Below are 20,668 nucleotides of genomic sequence, written 5' to 3' on the forward strand. Positions count from 1 at the left end.
TTATTTTGTTATTTCACTGATTAGCTTTTGAGTAACAATTTCTAAAAGAACATACTTGTCAGAAACATTTTAGGTAGTGTTTTTTTTTCCCTAAGGTTTTGGGAAATGCAGCTCCTGAGGCATTGCAGTAACTTCTTATCACTATGCTAAATGTAGCCATTTTAAGGTTTCTTGACCTCCAAAAGCACAACAGCAACTCTGAGACTTGAAGCATTTCTGGTTGTGCTTTGGTCTAAGTAGAGAAAAAAGGTCAATCCATTATACTGGGAAAAAATTGGAGAAAATGGAAAAAATAATTCTAAAGAGGAGGAAGTAGTGAATTCAGTTACATAACAGAAGTGAGAGCATGAAGCTTGAGCATGCAACCTCTGTGAATATTATTTCATTCTTCATTTGTTAGAGAAGGGTTATTAATATATAATACTCATTTTACAGTATTTGCATGTTTTTAGTGTCAGCTTACCAGTTTTGCTTGTGCTAAGGTTTCGTCGAATGACCATTTAAAATTAAGATAGGTGTCAGAATTTATCTGTTATTTTGTGCCCCTATATTATTTCTGTTTGTTTTAAAAATCAGTTATCACATAATGTCAGCTCCTCCACCTGGGAACATTAGTACAAGACCTCAGCACTGTTATTGTGTGGTTTGTACAAAGACCAATGGATCCGACTTGGTTTTACAGAGACAGGAACTGACCTGTTGAATCTGAAAGAGAAAACAGAGCAGGGGTAGACTTTGAGGGGCTTGGAATAAGATTAAGGCTTTACATTCAACATAACAGCTAAAAAGAAGAGACATACAAGGATGCAAGCATAGTGTTTGGACATGAAGCAGCAGCCCATGGGGTTGAAAAGGCCAGCTGAGACCAAGCACATGGGCACTTCTGCAGTCCTGAACCCACTGTTGCCTCCAGCTAATCGAGGATAGTGTTTCTTGGATTCACATTACAGTTGTCATTGTGATGACACTTGGGGCTGTAATTACCAGGGCCTGTAGTGACAGAACAAGGGGGCAACAGAGTTACACTGGAAAAGGGAAGATTTAGGTTGGACATAAGGAAGAAATTCTTCACAATGAAAGTTGTGAGACATACAAACAGGCTGTTCAGAGAAGTTGTGGTAGCCCTATCATTGAAAAGTGGACGGGGCTTTCAGCAGTCGGATCTAGTGAAAGATGTTCCTGCTCATGTCAGGAGAACTGAGTTAGATTATCTTTAAAGGTTTCTTTGAACTCAAACCATTCTATGATTCTATCTTATACTACTTTTGACAAACTTTTAGTTGTCACAGGGAAGTATCACCTGCAAACACTTGGTCCAGAGTAAAGGTCCAGAACAAGGTCCCAAGATCTTACTTTCTTCCCCCGCACTTTGATGAAAAAAAAAATTCTCTAAGGGGTTGTATTTCATGAATAGAATTGTATTTCATGGGCAGTTACTTCTCATGAGAGTGTATCTTCCTCATCTGTTTGTATTTGTTTGGACTCTGGGACCCATGAAATGTGTCTGTGGGAAAGTCAATACTAATATCTAACTCACCTTATTGTTCTCATGGCATGTCCCCTAGTACTGGCTCACATGGCTGAGCATACAGAAGGCTCAGTCAGTGGCACCCGTGCAGGAATGTCCAGACTCAGCCTGACCTTGTGGAAACAACACATTTTCCTCAGTCCTTCTATGTGCTAACACATGCCCCACAGATAGCCAGCTGTTTGGCTGTTGGATAGATAATTGTTAACATCAAAAAAAGTATTAGAAAAATACATGTTAATAGTAGTATATAGCAAAAAGGCTCTTCTGATTTCAGTAAATAACATTTGCGTCTATTGGCTGCTTAACATTGCCTGTTTGCCTTCAGCATGTTGGGATTTATCTTAGCCTAGTGTAATAAATAGAAATGTCACCATTTAATTAAATGGCTCCAGGTCAAATCCATCCAATGATTACTCTGTGTTGAAGTTCATAGCAATAGCATTCCTCGCATATTAAAACAAATTTTCTGTCAGCATTGCTAACTTTCTGGTAATTGTTTGTGTTGCATACCTTTGTGTAATTTTTTTTGTAAACTAACAAGAGTCATGTCAGTGATTTACATTTAATAAAATCAATATCCTATTAATCAGTAAGTACAAAAGAAGTGTGCGTGAAAACAAAATGCTTTGGGTTATTTATAAAACTATTAAAAATGCATTATAAAATTGCTTAAGTGAATTAATGTTTTCTGTTTTTTTCTCACCAAGGAGGTTTCATGATTATAGATAAGAGAAGTTAACTTCAGGATGCTAAAAAGGAAACAGAGCTCCAGGGTGGAAGCCCAGCCAGTTACAGATTTTGGTCCCGATGAATCTTTGTCAGACAATGCTGATATTCTGTGGATTAACAAACCTGTAGGTATCTCTTTATGTAATTACTAATTTTAAGTTAAATGTAACTTGAATTGTTGAAATATGACTTCCACAAAAAATTCTGAATTAGATATTAGTCAGAAACAAGTTTTGAACTCTAGTTGCTAGTGTACCAGTTAATTTTTTAAAAAACATCAAAGACTAAATAAAATTGTTTCTTTTGGCTGTTGCAAAATTATGGGGTGATCAAGCAGTATTTCCCAACCTTTTCATCGGATTGATTCTTCTAAAGCAGCCATCCTTTCATGATCTCTGGTTCCTAACATGTTCATTGAAATTACAAGTTCATAAAATGAGCTTTTGAAAAGTATGTTTAAAGGAGGATTTGTTGCTCAAGTGGCAGCCAGCAATAAGCACTTTCGACTTTCACATCTCTCATTTTAAAACATTTATGAATATAAAAGTGTTGTTATTTTGGTTGGTTTTTTGAAGTACAGTTCATTTTTCTGCTACCATTTAACCTAAAATCTGCCTTGAGAGAAAGAGAGATGTAAAAGTGTCTGGCAACTTTAAACTGGGGAAAATTTCATTGGGAGTGGAATTATTAATAGACTGTACGGTATTAAGAAAATGTCTTTACTACATAAATATAGTTATTATGATTGAATTATTTATTCAGCATTGAGCATGGATCCAGAATTCCAATAATGATTTCTGTTTTTGCAGAGAAGGCATTTTCAAATTTCTCTTAGTGCCAATCTATCACAGTGTATAATTTTTTACTTTTTAAAAGCAGGAAATAAAATATTCTGAAATAATACCTGTTGTTAGCACTTCATTCATTAAAGGAAACCATCATCTCATTTGTAGTAAAGATGCCAGATCACCCCAGCTTTGCTGCTGAGTTTTAACACCTGAAACTATTTAGCATTAATTAATATATGGGTGTTGTCCGTTATTTAAGTAGAATGTTTCTATTGGCTGCTGTAATAAACTCAAAATGTCATTGCATAAATATGTGATGGGTATTTACCTACATTTCTCATCACACAATGCATGAGGTTTTCATGGAATAACTTTTTCTTGTCGTGCTGATGGACTAGTTTTATATTGCTTAGTGTTTGTAGTACTGACACTTTACTGTAGCAGAGAACAAGTTTTGTATCAGACACACTTTAATTCTTATGTTAATTGTTTCACAAAGATTCAAAACAAAGGGGATGTTAAAGGGATGTTGGAATCATTCATCAGGTGCCTTCTGCTTACAATTTATTAATCAGGGCTCAGAGTATGCAAATGATAGAGCTGTTCAATTCGGTTCAGATATCATTACATTTAAGTGAGTGAACAGTGAGTATTAAGTGGCTGTTCTTGAGTCTTTTAGATATTGAAAGGTCTGAGGTACGCTGTAAATGAGTGTAGAATTTTTCCCCAGATGAAACATTATGATAAATATACTTCAGTGGTTTCTGTTTAAAGATTTTTTTCTTGCTGAAGTATCTTTTCCTTTTTGTTACAATAGATAGGGCCTTACCAACTATGATTCATTATACTTTCTTGACTTCAAGATGTTTTAATCATGTTTTGATTAAAAAAAAAAAAAATCCAAGCCTAAACCTCTGTACTCCTATGTTCTGCTTTTTTGTTACACCTCCCTCTCTGACTGGCAATGAGGAGTGGGAATGAGTCCTAATTAGTAATGGAAATGAACTGTTCTCCTATAGCAACAAAACTTGATTGGAACAAAAGTGAATCCTGAAAAAAGTAGCTGTCTGTGACATACTCTTTTTTATTTTTATTCTTTTTATATTTATTCTTTTCATAACTGGAAGGATGCTTTTAATCCTGTGACTCTCACTTAATTTTTTGAGTTGTGAACTGATTTAAATAAAATTCCTTCCTAAGAGTTGAACAAAAATTTTCCACAAATACCTTTTTTAATCTATCCACCCAATTTATAACTATAACTAATTCTACTTATTGTCTGCCCATAAATGTGATGAGCTGTCATTTGAAAAGAAATTAAATTACAAGTACCACAAAGTAGAAATGATGGAATCCTTAGTTCTCAGTTTCATGGCTCTTAATTCATGTTTTCTGAATGATACAACCTCACAAATTAACTAATAAAAATATATATATGTCTATATATGTATAGGTAACTTAGGAGTGCTTTTTTTGGTTTAAGACCTTTTATATGTAAATGTATATGTGATGTAAAAAAACATAGATGTACGTTTATGAAAGAGTGCCAGCATAAGTTATGGAAGCTAAGTATTCAAAGTTTTTTTGAACATCAAAGCAATCTTGCAAAATCTTGTGTTTGGGTTATGTTTTGTTTCTTTTTTTTTTTTTTTCAGTGGGTGCACTCTTTACTACGAATTTGTGCCATCATCAGTGTTATTTCTGTGTGTATGAATACTCCAAAAACCTTCGAGCATTATCCGCCTCTCCAGTATGTGACATTTGCTCTTGATACTCTGTTGATGTTTCTTTACACTGCAGAGATGATAGCAAAAATGCATATCCGTGGGATAGTTAAGGTAAGCATTTAAACAGTATTCTCTATGTGCTTCCAGTGATCTGAATGTATGCTAATGGCATTTGGTATTCGTTTTTTAACTTGCAAGATCTTGCTGTGATTGTTTTTAACTGCAGGCAACACCATGGTGTATAAACTGAAAAGACAGATGGATAAAGATGTAGCTTTGCTGTATATTTAATCCCCCCAAAATATAATGCAAGCATCATAAGAAAGGTTTCCTATTAAGAAAACAAAGAGATAGTTTCATTTTATTAGTATAAAGAATGAAATGAAAAATAAGCTACATACAGTTTAGCAACAATATTTTGTAAATGTCTGTTGGTCCATATATGGACTTAGAATTTTAGTTTTCATTTCATATGGCTGGATATGTTGTTGTATGGTACTTTGCATAAATAAGAACGAGTCTTACTGTGAGCTAGTAGAGAAAGTGATCTTGCTTTGAATTTTTTTACCTTGAGATAGTCCATGTTTGTAAACAAAATGCTTCTCTTATCATACGTCTGCTGTTGTTGTGGGTTAATTTGTATAAGTGGATTGGAAGCTGCAAAACCAGAGTATTTTAGTAATCATTATTTGGTACTGCTATTTTATTGATTGTTTCTAGTCTTCTGCAAAAAGATACAAATTCAGCTTTCATGTATAAAATCCATTTGCAGACCTTACTGACAATGCAATTATGGCACTACTGCACACAATAGATAATGTGTGTTATGTTATCCTTGCTTTTAACTCCTTAAAGGTCTGGTGACTCCAAAGACATCTGATGTTGTACTTAAGATCTTAATTTTTTTTGAGTTTTCAGATAGCAAACAAACTCAGAGAAACTGACCATACTTAATGAATATTAATAGTAAAAATTTAATTGTCATTGATATTAATATTTAGAAGTTACTGAAATAAGATGATTCTGAGAAAATATTCATGGGTTGTGTAAAGCCAGAGTAATCCTTTGTGAAGTACTGTTTCTGGCTGCTACCTGAGCTCTCTTATTCAGAGATGTCCATGAAGAAAGTGAAGATGTGGACACGGGATTATGCATGGGGAATTAGTGACCATTGTGAACATTTGAACAGTGTGGGAATAAAATGTTTCTATTACAACCAGTACAGCCTTTGCAGAGAAAAGGAAATGTAGATATAAATGCAGAGAGAGAGGAAGGGGTGACCAACAGTGTGACTTTTGTACAAGGCTTGATTTCTGAGCTTTTGAGTATGCAAATACCAACTTCACTCACAGTCAACACCTAGGGGCTATGAAAGCTGCTGCATAGCCTGTTGTTTTTACTGGTCTGTTTAAATTTGTGCGTTTGTGAGAAAAGAATATTAAGGATTGCCATTGTCTTTATGGGGGACTTCAACTTGCCAGAAATTACCTGGGAGCATCACATAGCTGGTACAACCTGGGCCAGAAGATTCTTAAAAATCCTGGATGACAACTTTATGGAACAGGTCCTAAGGGAGGTGACTCAGAAAGAAGCGCTCTTTGATCTACTGCTTGTCAATAGAGTTCATCTCATCAGTGGAGATCAGCAGCTGTCTTGGCAAGAGTTTAAAATCTCTGTTGACAGGAGGAAAAATGACAGCAAAACCTCAGCTCTGGACATGAGAAGATCAGACTTCAGGCTGTTCAGAGAATTAGTAAGTGGAGTCCCGCGTGAAAATGTTTTTGCAGATGCTGGGGTCCATCAGTTCTGGTCACTTTTAAAATGTCATCTCCTAATGACACAGGACCAGGCAATTCTCAAATGTCAGAAATCAAGCAGACAAGGCAGAAGGCCAGCTTGGCTGCAAAAAGTCTTCTTTTGGAAATAAGGCAAAAAAGAAAGATGTATGACCAGTGGAAGCAAGGTCAGGTGACATGGGAAGATGGGAAGATGCTGCTTGTCACTGTAGGGAAGAAATTCATGGGCCAAAGATCAGCTGGAGTTAAACCTGCCAGAACTGTGGGGGACAATAAAAAGAGTTTTTTCAAGTATATTAATGGCAATGGGAAGTGTAAGAATAACATCAGCCCTTAACAGGGTGAGAATGGTCACCTCACAAGCAGAGACATGGACAAGGCAGAGGTGTTTAACACATTCTTTGCCTCTGTGTTCAGCATGGATGATGCACCAAGGGGATCTCAGTCTCTGAACTGGATGACCATTACTGCAAAAATGATCATCTTCCAGTTGTCCCTGAAAATGTTCAGAATCTGCTGCTCCAGCTGGATTCCTAAATATCTATGGATCCTGATGGGATATATCAAAGAATCCTCAAAGAGCTGCTGGTGTCACCACAAAACCTCTCGCGATGATTTTTGAGTGGTCTGGAGAATTTGGAGATGTCCCAGCTGACTGGAAGCTGGTGAACGTTGTCCCGATTTTCAACAAGGTCAAAAAGGAGCATCCCAGAGACTCACTTAAGTGTCTGGTAAAGTTATGTAGATTATTCTGGGAGGTATTGAAAAACACCTGAAAGACAATGTCAGCATGGCTTCATGAGGAGAAAGTCCTATTCATCAAATCTGATTTCCATTTATGACAAGGTAACCCACCTAGTTCATCAAGGGAAGCCAGTGGATGTAATCTTTTTGGATTTCAGTAAAGCTTTCAATACTGGCTTTCACAGGGTCCTTCTGGACACAATGTCCAGCACACCACTGGACAAACAGATCATGTGATTAGTGAGCATCTGGCTCATGAGTCAGGCACAAAGGGTTACAACATATGCGGTGACATCAGACAGGTGACCTGTGAATAGTGAGGTTCCACAGGGCTCCATCCTCAGCCCTGTGCTCTTCAACTTCTTCATTAGTGGCTTGGACACGGGACTGGAAGGCTACTGAGCAAGTTCACAGACACTGCAAATCTGGGAGGAACTGTTGTCTCCCTTGAGGGCGGGGGGGCCTACAGGGAGGCCTCAGGGGCTGGGCAATCACAACCCATATGAAGTTCAGCAAGGGAAAATGCTGGATTCTGCACCTAGGATGGGCCAACCCTGGATGCCCAGTACAGACTAGGGAATGAGATGCTGGAAAACAGTTCCATGGAAAGGGACCTGGGGGTCCAGGTCTATAGAAAGTTGAATATGAGTCAGCAGTTTTAAGTGCCAATATATAAGAAAGATATTAAAGTATCAGAGGGTGTCCAAAGGAGGGCAGTAAAGATGGTGAAGGGCCTTGAGGTGAAGCTGTCTGAGCAGGGGCTGTGATCACTTTGTCTGTTCAACTGAGAAGAGGAAACTGAGGAGAGACCTCATTGCAGTCTACAACTTCTTCATGAGGGGAAGACGAGGGGCAGACACTGATCTCTCTTTCTGGTGACCACTGACAGGACCTGAGGGCCTGAAGTTGTGTCAGGGGTGACTTAGGTTGGTTATTATCACACAGAGGGTGGTTGGGCACTGGAACAGACTCCGCAGGGAAGTGGTCACCAGCACCAGCCTGACAGAGTTCAAGAAGAGTGTGGAAAATGTGCTCAGGCATATGGTGTAACTATTGGAGCTTTCCTGCACAGGGCTGGGAATTGGACTCAATGATCCTTACGGTTCTCTTCCAACTCAGCTTATTCTGTGATGAATAGAATAGAATAGAATAGAATAGAATAGAATAGAATAGAATAGAATAGAATAGAATAGAATAGAATAGAATAGAATAGAATAGAATAGAATAGAATAGAATAGAATAGAATAGAATAGAATAGAATAGAATAGAATAGAATAGAATAGAATAGAATAGAATAGAATAGAATAGAATAGAATAGAATAGAATAGAATAGTTTGAAGGGACCAATCAGAAGGGAACTACAATTATAATCTAGTCCAACTATTTGACCAGTTCAGGGCTGACCAAAATTTAAAGTGCATGTTTACTAAGTACATTGTCCAAATGCCTCTTAAACACAGGATTTGGGCATGGGCATCAAGCATCTCTGTATTCATCAAGCAAGTCTGTTCCAGTTTAACCACCTTTATGAAATGGTTCCTAATTACCAGTCTGAACCTTCTGTGACACAGCTTTGAGCCGTTCCCACACATGCTATCGCAAGGTACCAGGGAAGTCAGCACCTCATTCTCCATTTCTCCGCCTCAGGAAGCTGTAGAGAACAACAAGGTTACGCCTCAGCCTCCTGTTCTCTGAACTAGACAGACATAGAGTCCTTAGCTGCTCTGCACAGGATGAACTTGTCTCTATCATATGGTGAGCTTGTCTTTGAAACATGTCTGATGTGTCTGGGCACACAGAAGTAATAGCTGTCTGGAGTTGGTCCCATTGCCTCAATTCATGTTATAATAGATAACAACACAGATTTTTTTTCTTATGCATGCTGACATTTTGGTCAGTAAAATAGAATAAATACAACCACTGTTACTCAAGTAGTTTAAGTAGAAAATGGCTGCATTTACTGTTACTTTAACAATTGAGGATGTGCTTAAAACTTGATGTCTTGTAGCATTAATCAGTAAATATTATTATACTGAAATGAAGTGCCTTCTTTGGCACCATTTGGGGAATCATAGAATAACTTAGATGTTAGGGACCTCTAGAGGTCATCTGGTCTTACCTGCTGCCCAAAGCAGGTCCAGTTAGATAGCGTTGCCCATGGCTTGGGTTGTCCAGAGGAATCTCAGACTCCTCCAAAGATGAAGAATCCACAGGCTCTTTAAACAGCCTATTCCAATGCTTGACCAATCTTATGCAAAAAATATTTCTGGTAATGCTTAATCAAAATTTTCCATTTTTCTTTCAATGCTGTTCAATGAATAATCCTTTTCAGTGAAGTATTTGACTTATTCTTTGAATTATTGTTTCCAGGGAAAATATTAGTTTAATATTATACTTTTGCCAAGAGCATATTCATCCATGGACTGCCAAAGATATTGGCAAATGAAGTAAATACGGCACTGTGTAGAGACCTATTAGCATTTATTAAAGATGTTTGTATGTGAAACATCTTTATATAAGGCAATTTGTTACTGCAATGTCCTAATTTAAATGCATTCAAATCTTTTAGTGAGTGTAGTATCAATGAATGCATTGCCATATGGTTATACTGAACTTTAACATGAATCTGTATTTCTGTAAATACTTTAGGAATTGAAATGCTAAAAAACCTTTGAGCCATGATTAATGCAAAATTATAGTCCAGAAAGAAACCTAATTTATGGAGAAGTTAGGCACCATCCACTTAAGTCCCAATTGATAACAATGTAAGTATAGCTGAGCTAGGAAGATTTTGCAAATGTCTAATTAACACCTTCTGAGGAGAAATGAAAAATATACTTTCTTTGGTTTCTATGGCATTTTAGAAAAGAAAACTAGTTTCTGAAACTGCTAGCCTTTTGTCTGTAAAAAATTTCCCTTTTCTCTGTGTAAACTAAGTGACAAAAGAGACCAATGCCTCCATCCAAGAGTTTTGTTATCCCAGAAGGAAAGTTAAAGTGAAATGTTTCAGTGGTATTGTGTCTTTTATTGCTCATGTTTCCTCTTGGGTTATTGTTGCTGTGCTAGTAAAACCCATCCAAACTTTGCGCTGCCCCTGCAGCTATTGTCACGTGTCATGAACAAGTGAACTAATGCTATTAATACATCTGTCTTTACTTTGGAAATTGTATCTGAAAAATTAAATTCAGGCTGTAATTTCTTACTGATTGAAATATCATTAAAAACAATATTCTAGGACAATCTCCCTAATGTTGTCTGTCTGCATTGTACAAAATATATGTACAAGCAGTAAGAATTTGCAGTGGTTTGTCAAGTTTTATATGAGGCAGAGACAGAATTAGAGCAAGTCAGTTTGTTTCATAGGACATACTCTTATGCTTGCATTCTAAACAATAGTCTTTTATATTGAATTAAATAAGCATTCTATATTGCAGAATGATGGCTTGGGATGAGAAATGTAATAAAAAATGTAATAGTGCATAGGTAAAGCCTACTGAATTCAACATTGTTATTTTCATGCTCTTTTCAGTTCAGAATTCCACTTCCTTCAATTGATCCTAGATTTGTTCTCATGCTCTTTAGTTCCCAGAATGTAAACAGGGTTCAGTGACGCTTTGGTTCTGATTCCTGTCATGTTTCATGCTCCTTGGTCAAAAAGAACTTTGCAAAAATCAGCTGCATTAAGGAAGTATTGTCTATCAAATTAAAGCAGATCAATCTCCTTCACTTTGTCATCAATAAAATTTAAAGTGCTTACCAAATTACACGCATAACTTACTGATTGATTGGCAGGCTTCTGAGAGCACCATGAAGGAACTACTCTTTGGGTCTGTCAAAATAGTTCATGAGTCAAGCTGGTACTTAACTGACAAGTCTTATGGTCCCTCAGAATCAAAGCTCACATTGATGTTCCCACTCATATGTCACTTCAGAACATGACTGTATGTGCTTGACACAAGTCTGTTCTCTGATTCAAGGAAAGTTTCCAAAATTATCCCCTCCTTGAAAAAGGAGCTGGGGTGGAATTGAAGAAATGAAGGATAACTTTCAAGCCTTAAACAGATGTGTTATTAGATGAGCATCGGACTTCTCAAAGAAAGAGGTCATCCTAACCTGTGACAGAAGGTCTTTATTTCTTTTAATCAGTGGAATGAAAAAATTACCTTATGCTTTCTAGTAATGCATCTTACGAAGGTCATCTCATATGGGTATGCCTGAGGTAAGGATACCTTACTTTAAAGGTATCTTTTACCTTTATTAGAACTATTTACTTTCAGCTTGTGTATGGGGAGACAGAGAAATAGTCCAGGTAAATTGCTTGTATTAGACACAGTTGCACTGGTGGCTTTATATATAATTAAATAACCAAAGAGGAAAATGTGCCAAAAAACTATAACAAAAAGGAGCCAAGTAACAGTTATCTTAGATGATAATTCAGCCGTTTGGGAATGAAAGATGAGAGGATGTAGTTTTATTGCATAGAGACTGTATATATGAAATTTTCTTCATTAGACTGCATCCTCCTTGCAGCTTCTAATCACTGTCATGATGGTATGAGAGAACCTACACTGAAATCATGTTGAGAAAAGGAGGCATGGTTTATCCTACTCCTCCGTTAAGAGAGTTTCATTGTAAAAAACAAAGCAAGAGTTCCTTCTCCTGTCTGTTAAAAAAGCCTCTTTGACACTTAATGCTGAAAACGAGAATGTTTTTTTATACAACACAAGCATGGCACTAAATATAATAGAAATATCTTTTTTTTTACTGTGAAGTTGTGACACATGTCAGCTAACAAAGGAGATTGCCAAAAGTCATAAGTAAGGGTCCTTAACATTTTCCCCATTGTCAAATCAATTACATTTACAGCAAAACTTTTGTGCTAACTGAAGTAGTTGTGAGTAGATTTGTCAGTCTTATTTCAGTAGCTCTGTGTGCTCTTCACTGACTTCAGAACTCCTGCAAGGAGCAGAAGTGAATGGTTACACCATTAGCTTTCTGCATTCTAGGTGAATTCAGGCAGGAACTGAAACTAAGCTTCATCTGCTACCAATACAGTCATAAATAGATGGGACCAGTTTTGCTTGCTTCTGTCTAGTACTAAAGACAGCAAATTACTTAGTTAACTGAAATCAGTGGCTTCCAGCATGTTGGGTGTTTCCAGGCAGCATTTATCCTGTTTAGAGAGAACATTTTCCTCATCATTTTTCTGATTGATGCTTTGGTTGCTGTAGTTGCTGTCTGTCTTCTCAAGAGGAAAGTATTGAGGATGGAGCTTGCAAAAAACAGATTTTTTGACTTAAAATAGGAAAAGAAAAATAATATTCCTCAGTACTAATTTTGAGGGACTGCAGTGGTCTGCAATTAGTTGTTTGTGTCTAAAGTAGTCTCTTTCAAACAATAATTTATCTGGACTTTTTTTTTTCCATTGATAGAAAAGGAAGCTTAACATACTGTCATGGGGTGACTTTACCTTTAAGATAGTTTTGAGAGCTAAGGAAGTTGAAGCTGCTGGTGGCTGATGGGAGTCTTTTCTCCTGACCAATTATCGGTCATTTCTAAGAATTGACAGCAGTTTTGACCATTGAAAAGTGACATCAACTTGTAAACACCACCTTAAGATGTAAAGCCAGAGCTTTCTTGTTCTCTTTGTGTTTCCGGCTTCTGGAAAGGTAACAAGGCTCTGTCTTGGCCTCCCCTGCCCCCCCTCCAGGCCGGACAAGGCCGCAGAGGGTGGGGCAGAAACAGAGCTGGCCAGCCTGGTTTAGTTTGTAGTTTCTGCTGCTGGACTGAAACCTGACACTATGAACATCTGCAGCTTTTTCAAGACTTTAATTCTTTTACTACCTGGATAAAACATACAGATTACTCCTTTCTTCCCAGAGAGACAGAGAGAGAGAGAGAGACAATCAGCATGAAGAAGACAGTGAATAAAAGAGTTAAGTTTTAGATGGGGAAGAGAGAATAAGGAGATGCTTTATAAGCTGAAATATTTTTCTGTTAAAGCTATGGAGATGGACAATAGTGTTTTGAAAAAAACTCCTTTAATTCATGACAGAGTGTATTGGGAGGAATGGAGTGTTCAAAGTGTGGATTTTGAGCAAAAAGTAGAGTAATTGTGATACAGTGAGGTGCTGGAACAGAGTGAAGCAAAGATTTGAGGCCCTGAGGGCAATGAGAAAACTGGTTTTTTCCAGAGAAGCTCACAGAGACAGATAAAGAGAACTTTTGCCTTTGAATAACTCATCCTTAAAATGACATCCCTAGACTCATGGCCCAACACACCTCGGAGTGATGTGATATGGGAGGAGTGAACTGATGGCAGATTTCCAGGCAGCTGGCATCAGAGAAATGGAAAACTATAACAGAAGTAGTTTTCTCATGAGAAACTCCATAGATGAGCAGAAGAAGACTTCTGTTTCTCTACAAAGGCTGATGAAAAGACTTTAGCAAGAACTGGGACTGTTTTAAACACCAAAGTTCCAAAGTTTTTTGTCGCTATGTTGTCATGTGAACAAGAGAATGGTGGGTAGTGAGGGATAAAAGGGTTTTCTGGAGGTTTATTCTGGTGGTTTTATTCTTGTAGTTTTGTTAATAAACTTTCTTTATTCCTTTTAAGTTTTAAGCCTGTTTTGCTCTTGTGCTAATCCGTATCTCACAGCAAGAAATAAGTAAGTTTTCTAGCAATTTTTTTTGGTTACTGCCTTAAAACCACGACATTTATTTGGTGCGTTGGCTGGGAAAACGAAATTGGCAAATCTAAACCACTACACGTACACAGGCTAACACCTTACCTGCAGGTACCTCATAGTCAGCAATTTCTCTAACTCATATATTTATTTTCAGCGGACAGGTGGGACTACAGAAAGTATGCCCACAATGTGATGCTAAATTCTTTTTTAACACTTACGACATTAACTTATTTATACTTAAATTAATTTCTTCCACAATCATTCTAATTCATAAGGTTGTCTCATCAATTACAGAATTGATGTTTACTGCACTTTATTACAAGTTTTTGTTTTGCGTTCTTTTCAGTAGTTTTAATATTAATTAATGTGCCATTTTCATCAAGCAAAAATGGAAAAATTGCAAAATTAGTTTAATCTTTCTGATAAGTGATGGAAATATTAATAGAATTATGGCAAAACACTGTCAACTGGCTTACCAGCTTTTGGTATCTTTGTCAAGGATGTTTCTGTTGCATGACAGACTGAAAATAGAAGACTGAAATTTTGAAATTAATTTTACTTCATGACTTTAGAAGTGCTGTATACCCATAGTTTATAAACGACTTAAGGATCAGGAAGTTTTGTTCTTTTCAAAGGTTGGATAGTAAAACAGAATATGTGGTTCCTGCCATCCATCAATAACGTGCTCTGATGTGCTTATGATATATCTGCTGAAAGTTCAGTCTTGGGATCTGCAAATCACAAACAAAAGTGAGAACCTTGACCTTGAGGGCAGGGACATAACCAGTGGAATCAGAGGCAAGGATAAGAAAATTTTGGGATGCTTTGACTAAACAGAGTGAAGAGGAAAAAAGAGAAAACTCCTTACTGTGGTTGTAGAAAGTTCACTGAGCAAACACAAAAAAGACCATTTGTCATAAGATTTGACTTTCTGTTTTACCCTATGCCTTGTGATTATAAGATGGAAACTCCTTTCCTTGTGACAAATTATTTTACAGACATAGATATATGTTAAAATATGTATATATATATATATATGTGTGTGCGTGTGTGTAAAATATTGAATTTTGTACTGTGTATAATTTTGTTGGAAACCTAGATGTGTAGTGCAGGTCCTATGCTACCCTGTGTTGGCAAAGAATATGTTATTACAAATTGTTTTAATACTGGAATATTTTCATGTTGGAGCTGTGATTCTGTTATTGTTAGTCTTAAATATTTTTCATATAAGAAGTATTTATATCCATTATTTGAGTACAACAGTCTACACAAGTTGATTCTTCTGTCGCACCTTTTTCCTGTGTTTGTTGCTGCATTACTAAGTGTCTACAGCCATTGTAAGGACACCTGTTCCCAGACTACTGGGATTGTGTCGCTCATAAAATCTCTTGATGCTGTTTCCAGCCACAGGAAATTAAAGAAATTAAAACTGATTATCATGAGGAAAAGAAATTCGAAGTTGCCTGCAGCACGCTGCTAGTTGGGTGTTACTGCCTGTGGGCCAGGGAAGGTTAGAGACCATGGCACTGGAATACGTGCACCTGTTTCTATGGTTACTGGTGTCTGGTTTTACTGGAGTGTTTATTACAGGAAAGTAATGACTCATATTACACAGTGGGGCTTTTTGCACCATTTTTGCATTAACACATTAGAAAATCAAATGCATTTAAATTACTTGGTGAAAGTACATTAACAGTATTTCCAAAATAAAAATGGTATTTATTCTAACTGGTCCAGGGGTCACAGAAGTTTTTAGTGAGAAATTATTCTGGGGCATGGATTGAAGTATGTGTCCATATAATAAAATACTTAGTGACTTCAAAATTTAACTTGAAAGTTACTAAGAAAAACTATACTGCACACTGACTTTCATAATGTAGCTAGAAATTGCTTTTTCAATATACAGACCAATTAAGCTTATTTTTTGGCAATGTTAATTTTTTCCTCTCTCATAGCACTTTCAAGGATTACTTTCTTGTTATTCTTTATGAAAACAACCATTACTGAGTGATATTTTTAATGTATTACTTCATATCAGAGTAAAATGATACATATATTGGGAAAGCAGTGAAACCAACATACTGGATAACATGTTTTCAGGGAGCAAGAGAGGTAAATTCATTCCTAATGTGCCTTTCTGTGTTGAAATTTGCATTTTCAAGGAAATCTGCTATAACTAAAAAATTCTATTTTATTTTATTCCTGTGTTGTCTTCTCTCTTAATTTGAGAGGATCAAACAAGACATGAAGATAAACAAATCTTAATGACATCCAAATCCCCATTGAAGGGAATAAGAACATTTCTGTGCAGCTGTATTTTCATGAAAATGAAATTTGTGTGGGATTTTTAAGGGAGTAAGCTGAATGTAAAATTGGATTTCACAGTATTGTGTTCTTCACCATTTATATAAACACGGCTTTTTTACAGCTATACTAGGATTTTTGTTTCAATAAATTTTTCCTGGTCTCTGTAGTAAAAAAAAATATTCTTCAGCTTTTTAGAATGCCAATTACTAAATAATACAATCCTCTTTCTGGAGAATGCCTCCTTCTTATGTATTTCAACCCTCATCTTTGTGGGATTTTTTCTATTGAATGAGAGCTTTGAATGTCAATCATAAATCTGAGTTTTGTCATGTTAGATGAGACTGTTTGCCTATCAAATCTCCCTGTTCAACCTCCAGGCAATAGTTGATACTTCAAAGTAAAAGCTTTCACCTTGAGATGTTCAGATCCCAATCTGCCCATTGCATCCACTATAAACGCCGGAGCTGGGGGAGGACAGAATACTGCTGAATGAAGCACAGCAGTGTTTATTTCACATCACCTCTGTGAGTCTGCAGAGTACTTTCAAGCATGAGCGGATGTCCATGCATGTGGAACTAGATGTAGAACTGGAGTTAACCCCAAAAAACTGTCATTTGGACTCCTCCAAATGGCTTAGATGCCCAAAACTAGGGAACAGTCTGGGTTGGAAGGAACCTGAAGAGATGGTCTGGATCAACTTCCTGCTAAAAGCAGGGCTCAGAGTTGGTTAGTCAGGGTCCTGTGAAATTGAGTCTTAAATATTTTTAGCAAAAGATATGCTAGCATTTCTCTGGGCAATGTGATTGGATGTTTAACTGTTCTCACAGTGGAGATTTTTTTCTATGCATTTCCTGGAAATGGTGACTACTGTTCCATGTAGGGGAATCCTATTAATCCTCCTGATCAGCCACTTCTAGGTTTGCTGAACCCTTTAGACATCCAGGGAAGCTGAGTCAGCCAGTAAGGAAATACCTGGGGCACTGCGTACAGATGGCTAATGAGCAGATGGAGAGGGAAATGAAGTTCAGGCTTTCAGTGCAGTAACCCATAAAATTTCTGCAAGGTATGATGACACCCAGCTGCAGTGGTAAGGTGGTGTATCAAGAAAGCAGCAATATAGCATACCAGCAAAACTCCCTTTCAGAGTTTAGGAGCCGTATTTCTGTTGGGCATTAGCTTCTCTTCTCTATGGGCTTTGAAGAGTGTGCCTGGAGGCTCTGAATAGTGGTCAATCCAAAGTACTTGACATTGGATTGAACTGAGATGCTCTGCAATGTTTTGGGTAACACAGGTGGTGTGTTGTGGCATTTCTTTCTGTTGTTTTGTGGAAACACTTACTCCCTTTGATATTTTTGTACTCGACGTGAGTTGTGTAACATTTCAGTGCTTGTCCCGTGTTTGGGTTTGGGGTTTTTCTTAATGTGGTTTTCTTATTGTTTGTTTTGTGGGGTTGTTTGTTTAACTTAATAGTTTAGTTTTAAAACACTGGTTTTTAACACTTACTAATTTCCCCACCCCATTTTTTTTACAGAAAACAGTTACAGGTTTATTAGCAAGTAAAATGGTCTTTGTCTGTCTGAAAGTCTTGAGTTTTGCTTCACAGACAGAATTGTTTCTTTCCTTACAGTCTTTTTGGTGTTTTGATTGTTCGGGTTTTTTCTTTTAAAAACCGCATATGAAATGTGAACACTATGGTTTAATATCCACTCGGTGTGATATGAAACATGAAATACTATATTTTGTGTAGTTAATTACATATATTAACAAAAATCTAGTCTGCCTTACAAACAGGTTTTAAACTGTTCTTTAGTGAATATTTCTTCAGCCATGTATCTTCATTAGCATTTCCTAAAACAACCTGGAAATCTCAACAAATTCAGTTCAAAATCAATTATTGTAATGATTGCAAAGGATGAAGGAGTGGTTCTCTAATGATTATAGGTTTTTTTCTGTAATGGTAAATTTTAACTATGTTGTTGTGTGTCTGTAGCATGTGGGGATCATGTCCTTTTACCAAAAGGACCAGCAAGAGCTGTGTTTCATTTTATTAACTAAAAATAGAGAATTTTGGGATTTGTGCTGTAACATCTAATGATTTTTCAATTATTTTCTAGCATAGAATACAAGATTACTGTCAATATTACATTATCTGTTAGGAAAAAGATAAATTATGTTCTCTGTGATGTGTAACTTAAAGCATCTGATAGCGGAGCAGTTCAGTACAATGCATGAGTAGTTACAAATTGAACTTGTTAAATTCAGTGATGATAAAGTGATATTTTACTCATTGTAGCCATTCAGAGTTAAGTTTTACACAGAAATCATAATTCCATTGGCTGTTTCAAATCAGTTGCTATTACATGAGTATATTTTAAGTTCCTTCATTATGAATGAGGATACTGTATCATAAAAAAGACATGCAGAAATTGAGAAGCTGTGTCATTTCCGCCACATGACGTGTGTCATGTGTCGGAAACATGACACATGACGTGTTTAGTCTAAATACATTTTGGGTTATTTTGAAGTGATTCAATCCCTGTTGTAGAGGACTAACTTAGAGGTGAACCACCTATTTTAAAATATGTCAGTTTTTCTTAAGTTATTAGGATGGTCCTAACTAAGAAATTTACAATTTCCTTTGTTTCCTGCCCTTTGTTCCCAACCTTTGTTTGACACATGAGGATATTAGTGAAATAGTTTTATTTTGACTGATGGAAAAGGAGAATTGAGAACAGAAGTCAGATGCAGTTTTCTTTCTTGTTTAAGCCATATTTCTTCATTGTCTTTACTGTGTGAGTAAAATATTGAAAGTGTTTGTCCAGGGGACTGGACTGGATTGTCCATATCATTCTGCTACTAAGCAGACTGTAAACTGCAGGTTTTAAAGTACATAGGGAAAGCTTGAAGCTGAGCCAAAACTATAAGGAATATATGCATAGTCTGTGACCAGGTAGAAGATACATGCCATCTGTGTGTGTATATGTATCTGCATATGCAAGGGGAGAGAGAATTTAGGCGAGGTGCTCCCTTGAGCTCTGATTTGTGTCCCACTCACACCTCTGTGCCCAACAGTGTTTGTGTGGAGTCAGAGTGAGGAAGGGAAGGTTGGTTTCCCTAACTCAGCTGTGCTCTCTCTTCTAGCTTGCTTTCTCTGTGTTACAATGAGCACTGCATCTGGAAGAAAAAAATACACTCCCAATTTTTATTCCCTCTATTCCTTCCATTTAATCCTGTGCTTTTTTTTGCTGCTCCTAAAATCTCCATAAATGTCAGCCTCCACACCTTAATGCTTGTTTATAGTGCTTTATGAAGTAGCCCATAGGATGATCTGAAGGGTGTACCAGAGTTGATGATGTGCTTTGTTTACCACTTCCAGCACGTGCAGGATCCAGTGATCATGACAGAATGACACAGTAGCTTGTTGTTACTGTGCTTGCTGGTGTCTCTACATTCTTTCAGCTATCCTGTTTTTCAGAGACTGTGAGGAAAAATGGGAGACTAAGGTTCTAATGAGAGATCCAACAGTGCAGGACTCCTTTCCAAATGATGGTAAATCTGATTATTCAGGGCAAATATCATATTACTTCTTTTTTTTAGCTTTCAGAGTCAGCTGGAAGGAGGCAAGAGGGAAGGGTTGAGAGAACAAGTTGTAGTTAGGGATAAAAGAGAAACAAAAATTCCTGAGGGCAAGCAGGGAGGCAGAGAAGGCTGTTGATTTGCAGGGATTTGCTCTTCATCCCAAGGTGTTCCTGAGGTGTTAAGAGACAAGAAGGGCAGAAATGACCTCGGGGATATCTTCCTAACATCTAGCTAAGCGGTCTACCTTACCACCGGTAAGGCAATTCTGATTTCAGATACTGAAATTGCTAAGAAAATTAGCAGACATAATCAATCTTCAAGCCAATTTCTTTATTTAATTTGGGTGTTAATTTCATAGAGTATTTTGTTTTCAGTGAGGTTGATAATGAAATAAGTGTTTATTAAAGAATTCCCATTCTATTTAGTCTTCTCATACGAGTTAAACTGTAATGGCTCTCATGGAGTGACTGCCCCAAGTGTTATTAGTTCTCTCTGTATTTTGTATTGACTCAAATTTTCAACATGTTAGGCCTTTTTTTTTTTTTTTATCCCTGTGAACTTCTATAATGATTGTCCAGGGCACGTAATACCGGCAATAGGCATTTTATCTTTAATGTGCTCAGCACAACTGACAAAGTAGATCTTCCAGCACCTTGTTGTGTTGCTTTATTCTGGAGGAGTGTCAAATGATTTTGTTGTCTAGATAGGTTGTAAATAATGTTGCTAGAGAGGCTTTCAGGACATGCTGTGCGCATGAATACTCCAATATCCACTGTAG

At 36.9% G+C, this 20,668-nt stretch overlaps 1 protein-coding gene across 1 annotated transcript in view; it reads left to right on the forward strand.

The window, feature by feature from the left end:
• The window catches only part of NALCN (sodium leak channel, non-selective), a 233,685-nt gene that overhangs the window by 7,158 nt on the left and 205,859 nt on the right, over positions 1–20,668 (forward strand). The window contains exons 2-3 of the mRNA XM_058846993.1: positions 2,239–2,385; positions 4,704–4,886. Coding sequence (XP_058702976.1) covers positions 2,278–2,385; positions 4,704–4,886 — 291 coding nt within the window. The 5' untranslated portion in view covers positions 2,239–2,277. The remainder of the gene's footprint in view (positions 1–2,238; positions 2,386–4,703; positions 4,887–20,668) is intronic.

Source organism: Poecile atricapillus, chromosome 1 (genome assembly GCF_030490865.1).
Source record: "Poecile atricapillus isolate bPoeAtr1 chromosome 1, bPoeAtr1.hap1, whole genome shotgun sequence".
In the NCBI taxonomy this organism is placed as follows: Eukaryota; Metazoa; Chordata; class Aves; order Passeriformes; family Paridae; genus Poecile; species Poecile atricapillus.